Below are 12,303 nucleotides of genomic sequence, written 5' to 3'. Positions count from 1 at the left end.
GATTAATAAAAGTTTCCCCCAAATGCTTATTTGGAAAGTAAAAAATGTTTACAAAATAAAAATTTTAGTAACAAAAGAAACAAAATAAATCTTTAATATTAAAGCGTTTTTATTTATTTATTTATTATTGTACTTCTGTTTTTGAAATATTTTCATAAGTCATCATCATATCCTCTCTTTTCAAACACTGCGGCGAATATATTTACGTACATGGCTACGAAATTCACAACGCATACACAGCCATAAAGAAAATATATAAGACTGTATTATATATTAACGTGAACACTATACTCGAATTGATAAACGCTATTTGCATGGCTGTGCCTCAGTCTATTGATTGAAATGACAATTACTATCTCAGAAGCCTGTCTAAAAAAACAAATTTGGTCTTAAAATTATTTTTTTCATTGCCAGTTGAAAAACATAAAAAGTTCTATTTATTGAAAATATTACGAATTGCATATAACGCAGCATTCAATAGTCGCGACGAATGACATATAGATGGCGCCACTAACGCCGAATCCGTCGATTTAAAGACGACATGAACCTTCACAAGAAATTAAAAGTCAATATTTTAATCATAATCATTTTCTTAATAATCATCCTGCACCCATGCGCCATCCTATGACCTTATATTGGGTGATCTTTTATACTTAAAAGCGGAAACTGCTATAAATACTTTAGAATACCTTTTTATTTCATTTTTTTTATAGGTTTAAGGAGTGCTTTGAGTCTTCTAAAAAATGGGGACAAAATTCATTAATGGAAAAGATTTTCTAATTGAAATTTTGAAAATATTTGCAACCGTTCAGAAATGAAAGTGTATGGATTTATCAAATGAGTTCCTATGGGGAAAGTACAATCGCAGTAGCAGTGATTTTTAGCTTATCTAATAGTCAATTCGCCAATAGATTTCCTTTCAAGTCCACTTAAAAACATTTTCAAATAAAAGTATGTAAGTGAAGCTGCATCATGACAAACGTTGAATAGATGTAAGATAGAGAAGGTTTCGAAGGGAGCCAGTATATCTGCTAAGAAGTTAAAAATGCTTGATAAAAACTTTGGTGTTACTGTGAATTATAAAATTTAAAATTTATCCACTGTTTTCTTTTCCTCTTCATAACATGTAATTCGCAAAGTGCAAAACGTGCAGCACGTGATGGCGAAAGCGGCTCCTTGTGGGAAAAAATTTATATTTTAACATGGAAGTCTACTTTTATGGTCCTAAGACTTCAAACAAATGACAAAAATTTAATGAAAAACTTATTATAGTAGAAAACATTTCCGCAACACTTTTTAGAACTTCGAACGGGTTTTCCCTGAAATGTGATCCTTTAAATGAAGTGGCAAGCGGTATAACTCTAGCAGCTTTCATTCTTTTCACACTTTTACGCTAAAATTCTAAAAGGCGCAAATTTCGACAGGGGCGGCGCGAATTTTTGATAATTTAATTGAAACATTATTTATTATAACAAGACATTGCTTTCAAATATTCGGAAAATCTAAAAAAATGCAATATTTTTTAAATATCATACATGCTACTCTAGCTGAGCATATGCATATTTTTTTTTTTTAGATGCAAAGTTGCACCTCTAAGGCAAATTCTCGCAGAGCCTCTTGCAGCTTAATTTATAGCCGCCGGGCGAACATGATCCCGGTTTTAATATTTTTAAATATATCGCAAAAAATAGTTTTCTGTCTTTATATCCTACATATATTTCAATTGTGGTACGGGATATATTAAATTTATACGGACTTATGTAACACCCAGAAGGGCTTAAGGTAGACCCACCTTTTGTTATGCCGATCGATTCGAAATCATTTTCAGCTTGTCTCTCTGGTCGTCTGTCCGTATAATATGTGTTCATACAAAATTTGCGTTCAACTTACAGGTCGCAATATTTCAGATATTTTGATGATATCTAGTACCCTGACATGCTTTGATCCAAGGACGAACGGTATTGAAATTGGTATTGATTGCTCCACTTCTCCGACCACTCCCCACATAACATCTTATTTTGAAAGGTCGTCACATGTTAAAAATTGCAATTTTCAAAATATTTCGACAAAAGTCAATGAGTAATAGTATTTCGACATTCTAAATTGGTACGAAAAATTCGGTTCGGTTGGGGCAATTTTTTAAACCGCTTTTCATATAATTGTTTCTACAAAAACTGCACCTTTATACAGTAATAGTAAATTTACGAAGAAATCAACTCTACCGAATTTGGACCATGTAGGTCTCTTTTTTTTTTTTTTGGATAACATCCACCAAATTTAAGAATTGTTTCTTGGACGCCACTCCATATAAGATTTCTAATGAAGCACTTCAGAAAAAGGTTTAATTTTTAATACTTTATGATGAAAACTATTCCAAAGCAGCGAATGAACCAAAAAAGTTAACAGTCGGGCATGTGGATTACATGGGTCTTTTTTTCGACTCTCACATGTAGATGGATTACCATGAAAAGCAAACCATTACATGAAAAAAGTCCAATATCTAGCTTTTTATAATGGAAACTGAAAAATAATAAATTTTTTGGGAAGTAAATTAAGTTTTTTAAATTTGGATCACTTCATATGGGGATTCTTTATTATGCGGGCTTTCATAGGAAATATACCTTTTCATAAAAATAACTTGTAATATTTGGTGTTTTATTAACAAAAAGAGTGAATAACTATGTTAGGCGAAGTACCGTAGAGTATGAGTAGAGAATGGTCGGTCTTACCCGACTATAATTTTCTTACCTGTTTTAATACTAGAATTTACGCCTAATAACTTCCTCGACTTTCAAATTTCTTTCCATCAGAAACAAATTTGTAAAGATACTCTGTTTTTTAACGCCACCGCGGCAGCTTCCCGCAGTAACTCGCATGAATGGGAAAATAAATTTAGCAATATCCGTGTATCGGGATCACTACATCTAGAGTTTTTATCCTCGCCACGCACCAAAATCAAAGATGAATATGGATTCGTTCGCAGAGCTTGCAATAATTTTAACGAGCTAACTTCACTTGTGCAACAACTCTATTATGCTGTGTTAGTGAAGATAGTCCAGATGTTACTCAGGTAAATGTGCCGGTACGCCATGACTAAAGTAAAATAGAGATAAAATTTCTTATACGACATCGTACTTCTTTAATTGAAAACAGAATTCATACGTTTCGCTATTCGGTTGCACTTACTACGTTCAACGCTAATTAAAAAATAAAAACAATAATAAGATGGTAGAATCAACAGATTCGGTTCGAACGTAATTTCTCATTGTTTATGTTGTGTTAATGTTTTAATAAAAACAAATAGTACGATTCATTTTAAGTGACTTGCACCATTAGACCATGATGCGTATGATTTATTTAAAATTGTTTTATATACTTTTTTTCTTCAACACATTCACATTCAGGAATGCGGGTGTGTTTGTAAATGAAATTCTTCGGCATTAACTTTTATGTGCTTTTCATTTTCTATTTCCTCTTATAATATTCAGTAAAATCAATTTCTTGCCGTTTTAGATTTGTGTGCGTGTGTATGCGAGCGTATGTGTGAGAGCGTGTTTGCTTTACTTGATTTGCTTATTTTGCATAATTTTTACGTTTTTTCATAATTTTAGTTATGTTTGCCACCATTGCTATTTCCGGCATCGTGAGTTTGGCATCCTCTTGAAAATCGCGGCGTCGCGACAATTGCAGCCAAGCCCGTTCAACATTTAACGACAGTGGTGTTTGCAGCCATGTCACATAATCGATTTTCAAAGAGTCGGTTAAAAGCTAATTGAGATATTATACATACACGCAAGTAATGACTTTTTTTTTGTTTTCGTTTTCTATTTATTGTTATTGTTTTAATTACCTGATCAAATGGGGCATCATCGATGTAAAACATATTCTTTAACAGCGACATCTTGGTTTCAATAATATTTTGTCCTTGCACACTCGGAAATGGATTCTTTGGCCATTCGCTTCCTTTCAATAGTTGCAACAACCAATCCTTATTGTTTTTTAAGTATGTGTAACTTACCTAAGCATAATAATAAAGCATTGATTTTTTACTTTTAACTTATTTTTAATAAACTAATTTGTACATCCAAGCACATCCTATACATACATTTACATACATATACATATATCGTTCAAATCGTCTAAGTCTGCCATTGAGTGTTTACGATCCCAAAACCTGAGATAGAATGCGAAATTTTAACAGACAGAACTGAAAGACTGAAGATTTCATTCTTTAACGCTACAGCTGACAGATCGATTATTCGATTATTTTCGAGACTAAACTACGGTGGGTAGGGCAGTAGTTCGAATTTCAATTCATGCAATTATAGCTCTCTACTTGTGACTTGATGACCTTGCTCTTGTTCCATTGCGAGCAAACGCGATAGCTATTCGGAAAACTGCTTTTTCGTCCCGCAAGTTCTAATTAAAATGATGGACACATTACCTTTTCTTGTTTTTTAAATAATGGATATAAATATGTTGTCTTCAAATAACTAATTATTGATTACTACTTAGTCACTAAATTGTATTTTGTTGATAAAAATATTTTCCGCTTAATTTTAAAGAAGTTTAATTTCAAATTTTCTTGCATTTACGATTTAGAATTTTTGGAAAGTGTACAATTGTGGAAAAAGCAAAGCAGTAAAATTTACACTTACTTTCAAAGCTTGCCTGCCTATATCCGTAGTCAAAATGTCACTACTTAGGACCTCTGCTATATATTCAGTTATGCTTACATCTAATTCCATGGCATAATTCGCTGGTGGGCTATGACTTAATCGTTCCGAGTCTGCCGTGCCGATATCATCGATTTTAACGGTACTAACTGCACTTAATCCACCACCATCGGTAGCACCCCTACCGGAACCTGCATATGACTCTAAGATAATGCTATCTTTAGCTTGTTTCAAGAACAATTCAATTTGATCGGTATGTTTATCATCTTCATCAATTGAACATATCGCCTCTGATATGGTATATGATAAGGCGGCTTTTACATCATTTGAATTTTTCTCATATTTCTCGGCTCTCTTAACAAGTTCAGTATAGAGGGCGGCAAATATAACCTGTAAAAGTACAGAATCACCTGAAAATTTAAAGAAAATCAATACGATTATGATGATGTGAGGCTATAAATAACTAGCTCTACTTAAGGGCCTGGTGGAAACAGGTATTACGTCTTGTAAAAGTGAGGTAACTTTATAAAGGCCATCTGGTAAACAATCCCACATTTCCGAAATGCAAGTCAAAGCCAAGGACATGGCCTGATACATAGTGGCACCTGCTTCCACAGCATTGATTAGCATTTCCACTACACAGTCTAGCACAGGGTAAACGAAATGCATAATAGCTTCCAGCCAGGGAGGGCGCTTTTGGTTCCAAACCTAAAATGAATTCATTGATATATGCGCAGTTTTCTTCTTCAAAAGTAGATTTATGCATTACTTGTCTTTTATCCAAACAATTACTCCAACCTGTTTCTCCCGCCTCTTCTAAAGGCTTTATTAAACAAGTTTTAATATCTAAGGCTCTACCTATGGCCACAATTAGATATGTTAAAGATAAAACAATTTGATAATTCGATTGGCCCACCGGATCTACAAAATACTTATGAAATATTGTTAGAACTACTCCGAATTATTATATAGGATTTACCAATGTCGCTGGCTGTATGCTCTGAGACATTAAAACATTCACCGCGACATAAGAAACCTTTACATTTCTCAGGTTTTTCAGGGTTTTCTGTAAACGATGTTTGCGCTACATTTTTAAAATTTTCTGATGACGGTAAATATCTCAGCAAATGCCGCAGTATAAGGCCACTCAGGTAAGCACCACGCATTAATAAAACCTGAATGATAAATAAATACACAGAAATATTTTTCCTATATATATTCTTCTCTTATGATCTTCACTACACACTATTTACCTTTACTAGAAACGACCAGTCAGCCTCAGGGGAAGATAGTAGCACTTTTAATTCTAAATAAATGGCTGTATGAGAATTCAAATCCGAAAATTCAGTTACCCATTGACGTGATTGATCTTTCGAAAATAGTCGAGGCAAGGAAAACATAATCCAAGCGCTGGGTAAACCATGACGCGAGGAAAACATTTCCATATTTTCGAGTCCTTTGCGAAAAACCTAATGGTATTTCATTATTCAAATATCAGATATAGATCCGACTGTTCAGCTATTGTCAATTCTTAAAATTATTCAATAAAGATATTATAATCGAATTGTTTTTCATGAGAATGTTTCTTTACTAAATAAATTTCGCGTTCTGATAAAGTGAGGTTAGGATGTGTTGGTTAATTGTGAAAATATTTTAAGAAAATCATTAGACTTGAAATTTTTAATTACTGTTCATTAATGTCAACAACGAGAATTGTGTTTTAATGAACGTGCTTCACTATGCCAAACATATGCAAATTTTCGCATTGGAGAGGTTCAGAATAATTAATTTTTAATATTTAACTCAATTTTGGGCAACACATAACGATATGTATCTTGGGCGCAAAAGAACGCAAAATCAATGTTTAGCGTGATCAATAGAATATAACATAACGGTAGCGTAACACGTTCGCGACTAAAAAAAAAGGGAGAAAAGAGAAAGAAAGAAACAAGGAGGTGGTGGCCACAACCCAGTATGTATATCCTCAGTCGGTAAATGTTTTATACCGTTATGGAGCGACTACTCACTATAACACTATAGAGAACTAAACTTTACCGGACTGGAATTTGAACCAGCGAAAACGCACTTGGCAGTCGCGATTCTTATCTACACATGCGGACGTAATATAAAGCATGCAATAGATTCATGTTCATAAGTCAGTTCATATAGAAAAAAGTACATATAACAGTTGATATAAAGTTTATCTTACTTTACCTGCAAGTGCTTGTATAAGCATTTTTACTAATATCGATTAGAATGAGTTCTCCTCATATTATTTAAATAAATATATATGTATTCATAACAGTTTTGATCAATTGTTTGATTTTGTAAAAATTCTTGTTTATTTATATATTAAACGAATATACAAAAACATTCTTCACAAAAATCTTGGCAGCAGATAAATCCATAATCATAAATTTATGCAATTTCAAAAATCGAACAATTGATCCAGTTCGAATAGCAATAGCGTTTCATTGACATTGAACAGTTAGCTGGAGATAAGTAGGAGTTGACGAATTAACATAATTTTGTTTCTATTGTAGGACGGAAGTAACTATTAAAAACGATATTCAATTAATAAAATTAAAAAGAAAATATTCTTATCTCGAAAATTTATCTCATTAGAAAATTTATGAGATCACAGTTTAAATAAGCTTGGTACCGCATCTATCTTAGAGCACTGCTTCAGGTAATGTTAAGCAAATTTACTGATCCGTGATTTAAATAAAAGTTTATATATACGCGATTAAGGTTCTCCGGCATGTTAGTGTAATGCACATTGATATTGAAGGCTTTTATATGAACTGTAGTTGTAATTATAGATTTAAAGAACAGATTTTTCAACTGTTTACCCCTCTTTTATTGCATGTATGTATGTGCATTAAAACGGTTATATGGTTTAATAAAACAAACCTTTGAGAGCACTCCGAGTGGTGCACCACGTAACAGAAGGCAGTAAAAGAGTTCACGACACTTGGCATGTATATCGCGTATGATGACACTTTGGTTCGTTAGCTGTAAGCCTGAGAAATATGTATACATTTGTACGCGCCCATACACATACGCATATGTACCTATGTACATACATCTATGCACATGTATATGCGTATACATAAACATATATGTGTGTGTTAATTAGATGCAATTTGCTCTATAAAACTTATTAGTAAAAGAAAACAAAAAAAAAGAACAAAGAAAATTATCATCGCCTTAAAGCGAATCTCGAATATTCATCACCAAGATATAAACTGTATGCTGACTTAACTGGATTCATTACGTGTTTTTAATACATAATGAGACTTAACATTTAATTGACATTTGAGTTTGAAAAATAATTCTCTGGTATTTACTACACGCGGCACATTAATGCCATCCCACTTATAGTGTTTCTTATCTCACATAACTGCGAGTGTATTGAAAATTTGGTTAACGTGAAGTTTGGCATCTATTACTCTATTTGCTAAAGACTTGTGTGTGCTGGTGTAGATGACATTTAACCGTTATCAAATGAAGAATGTCTTAATCAAAAATTACGCAAACTAATTTCCATACCTGGTACTGAAATGTTACTATACCTTGCATATATTATGAATCTCGACGAGTAATTTCTCAAAATATCGATCTATATTTCAGAGTTCAGTTAGTATACGTCATAAGTACGTAACACATATGTGATATATATGCGAGCGGAAAAACAATTGCAAGATTAGTTCTTTGTTATTATGTGACTATTAAAATCAAATCAGTTGAACATTTTTTTTACAGGAATCAGATCGCACGGACGGCATGATGCGCTTGCAAATAATTTAGGGATTTGTTCAGCGTCTTTATGTGTACGAGGGTTGGAATTTGGGTACGAACAGTATTCTGCTAGTGATGGATATAAGATTTCAATCCTTGAGTTCGTTATTAACACAATGTTTCAATTTTCATTATACAACAGTCTTAATAGTTACCTATATAAGCTTCTCCGCTTTCGCATACGTGCGGCAATAGTTCAGTGACACAAAACAATAGATTGCAAATATCTACTAAATGCAATTGAGCGCGGGCATGACTAGTAACAATTTGCGAATAACGTACCGTTAATACACTCAACGTATCATTTAACATGCCACTGAAAATTCGTTGGGCCATCTTCGGAGGTACCGAATTCCAGAGATCATCTTTAGTGCCATATATATATAACCACCACATTTGTATGATGTACGAGCCACGTTCAGATTCGAAAAACGGTTCTCTATCTTCCCAATGCAACGCATCGGCATCTTGAAGAATGTACAAGAGTAACAGCCGGCAATGTAAATCCAATAGACGTTCAGCCAAAGCTTCAGACATTTGCGAATATTGCTTAAGAGAGATCTTTAATGCGCCGCCCTTGTCATTTCCCTTAGGTGGATAGATTTTAGTTGTGGCCGCTTGCAAATAGACATTTAGGCAATTTCTAATTAGAGCGGCGGCTCCGATAGTAGCTGTCAGTACCGACAGGTCGGCGTGATCTAAGGACTCTTGCGAAAGTATATGTAGATGTTCCAATAATAAATCTGCTGATTTTGTAACTAAGATAACAAATTTATCCGGATCGGAATTTTTAACTATCACTGCTGACTAACAAGGGAATTTTCACAAAATATTTAAATAATTTTTTTTGTTTTTGCACTTACAATGTCTGCTTCAGCCAATTGTTTCTCCGTATGCAGTAGACCAGAATGCTTCCGATAAGAAGCAAAATATTCATCTTCCCACCAGAGTATAATCTTGATGGCTGCGAATGACGCATAGCGGGGAAAATCTAATTTACCACCAACTACACCCAAACAAATGGGTTCTTGTAAAACTCTTTGATGAGTCTGTAGACGTTTTTCTCATAATTAAGTAAATAAATAAATAAGTAAATTAAAAAACCAAAAAATATTAGACAAACTGAAAGCCTTCATTCACCTGATAGTATTGGAGATCTCTTTGCAATAAAATAGGCACTCGGTCCATAAGATTTCCTTCTTCCATAACTTCCATTTTTTGCAAATTTATATTTGTTTATTTAGTAATAGGATAGATGGCTGAACAATTCTTTTTAAGACTGTTTGCTAAGATTAGTGTAAAGGATTAAGTTATTGATCTAATCGAAAATGGTTACCTAGGTTATGCAATGAAAATAAACTGAAACAGTTTAGTTTATTATGGATATTTTTTGGGATTGTAGCGTTGCGTATTTAAATATTATACAACACATTCTTGTGGATATATTGAAACAACTAAGCTGCTCATAAGTCCATTGCAAGTAGAGCTTAACAATTTTTTGTTTATGGAAACATATCGCAAAAGTCAAATTGATTTATTAAATAAATATTAGCTTCATTAAACGTGCGATAAGGTGATAAGATAGTCCACCGGTATTGTAAACGTCATCAAACTAATGACAATTCATAACGATACATCACCGAACAAATAACTGCTCTCATACCCGCGCTTTTGTTTGTCCAACGTTAAATCGCCTCGATCCATTACGTATAATTCGCTTGTACTTTTGACAAGGGTATCCAAAGATACCGAAAAGCACAATTCTGCTATTCGCCCAGCCTAAGGTCGTCTACCTTCTTTCTCCCATAACTTATAACTTCTTAACTATTAATAAATGACATTAGTTGCCATAACTCAGCCAACAAAAGGGTTGGTAAAGCTTTTATACAAAAATCCTTGACTATAACAATGGAATTTCTCTCACGGCTATAAAATGATTACGAAGTTAACCATACGCAAACTTTTCGTAATTATATTCGAAGAATCTCCGAATATCATAACTAATGGTTTACACAACACTTTCGTTTCCAGAATATTGAAAAATAGTAACCAATAGTTGACCTCTGCAACCGAGCGAAAAATAATATCTCAGGATATGCCTTTGTTTTCGACTTGTATTTATTCGCGTATCAATCGTTATAATTACTTTCGTAATAATCAACTTTTTGACTGGTACGGCTTTAGAAAGCAATCAATAAGTAGTAGTATGATGATCGAGGTTTATCGTTTAAAGGACATTCTCAGAAACTGAGTATCTATTCCATCAGTTCAAACCGATATTTGACGCTTACACTATCCAGCCAAAGTTTCGAATGACGCCGAAAATGGTGATATAGATAAAAACGCCTATAGTTGAATATGAAATTGAATCTGCATTGTAGATGATTGTTATTCCCAGGTAATCAATTATTATAAATTTTATCGCCCATTTTTTTTTTTTTAAATTTCTCACTTCTACTGATATTGAAATTGGTCTATTGAGAGGTCTTTCATTTTTAAAGTTAAAATTTTATTCAATAAATTTGAGATAACGTATAAATAAAATATATATATATATATATGTGTACATAGTGTAACCCTTTAAACGCTAACATTTTTTATGTTTAACGCTGAGAATTTTTTCAGTCAATGTCACGATTTTGTTAAACCCATCACCAACGTGACACCAGAAAACGTTTCAAAATTCCAAAAAAACATATGTAAAATAAAAAAAAAATTTATATAAAATCAAGAAAGTTTTTCAACGTCATGTGTGTATCAGGTGGATCGTCTTAAACCATGATTACGCGTGCAAGAGAAAATTGGGATAACTAAATAATTGTAGTTATTTAGTAAAGTTTAAGTGTTAAAGCTCACCAGGATAGCTTACATTTTAATGCACATTACCGAAATAGAATGAATATAAGTACTACGGGCGGTTTTCGCTGATATTCGAATGTTTATAATAAAATAATAATAGAACAATTATCTTTACACTCTATCAAAAACATGATGGGTATTAGAACAATCTTGTCTTTTTTTTTTCAACAATTGTTATCTTTGGCAAAGAGTACTGGTATAGAGGTACAGGAGGTAGTTTCGTTACAGTATATTTCATTGAGTTCCCTAACAAACGGTATTTACACATGTTTCGCGAGGCGGTCCACAAAAAAGTTGAAGTAAATAATAAAATTAAAACAAAATAAAAATGCAAAGAAACTCAATAGAGTGTACCATTTATTTACTACGTTTTTATTATTTATTTATGAAAAGAAAAAAACAAAATATTTATTAAAAAAAGTTAAAGAGTACACACGCATTAAGAAGCCATAATTAATTAATTATCAAATAAATTGTGTATGACGAATACATTATGATCCATCTATGGTTCATCTCTGCTTGGCGGATTGCACCATCAAATTCCATCGTTATGAAGGTGCATTTGAAATTATAAAGTATCTTAGAATATCTTTTTTTGTCATTTTGTTAAGTTGTTTCATTACAACCTAATTTGATATTACACATACTCTGCGTTTAACGAGTATACGAGTATATAACTAAGTGACTAATGCGTAATTTTTGATTACTTTCATTTTTATTTTCAAAATGCATTTTGAATGTCAATCAGCAGATGCCTATCTGAATATAATTTCATCCCCAATTGTGGCTTATGATTTTAACTACCTGATAATAGCTCTTCTTATTAAATTAACATCCATTTGTGTGTGCAAGGTAATTTATATATGTGAGATATTACTCAAAATATTGAATAATTTTAAAAACCGAAATGAATCGAAACAATTCACTAATCACTGTCGACGTTATGCCCAGTCATTAAATGCCTACT

At 32.8% G+C, this 12,303-nt stretch overlaps 1 protein-coding gene across 1 annotated transcript; it reads right to left on the bottom strand.

Annotated features, from left to right (window-relative positions):
* Nucleotides 1-3,254: 3,254 nt before the first annotated feature.
* Nucleotides 3,255-9,841, bottom strand: LOC119637868. Its single transcript, XM_038034259.1, has 11 exons — nt 9,618-9,841; nt 9,341-9,526; nt 8,633-9,284; nt 7,590-7,699; nt 5,930-6,145; nt 5,656-5,851; nt 5,446-5,597; nt 5,150-5,384; nt 4,659-5,086; nt 3,851-4,018; nt 3,255-3,768 (listed from the first exon to the last, which is right to left on the bottom strand). Exons 1-11 carry the CDS (start codon nt 9,690-9,692, stop codon nt 3,574-3,576), a joined length of 2,613 nt encoding a protein of 870 aa, XP_037890187.1. The 5' UTR covers nt 9,693-9,841; the 3' UTR covers nt 3,255-3,573.
* Between the last annotated feature and the right edge of the window lie 2,462 nt (nt 9,842-12,303).

Source organism: Glossina fuscipes, unplaced genomic scaffold (genome assembly GCF_014805625.2).
Source record: "Glossina fuscipes isolate IAEA_lab_2018 unplaced genomic scaffold, Yale_Gfus_2 61, whole genome shotgun sequence".
In the NCBI taxonomy this organism is placed as follows: domain Eukaryota; kingdom Metazoa; phylum Arthropoda; class Insecta; order Diptera; family Glossinidae; genus Glossina; species Glossina fuscipes.
Note: the sequence above shows the minus strand (reverse complement) of the source record. Positions and strands in the feature narration are given on the sequence as shown.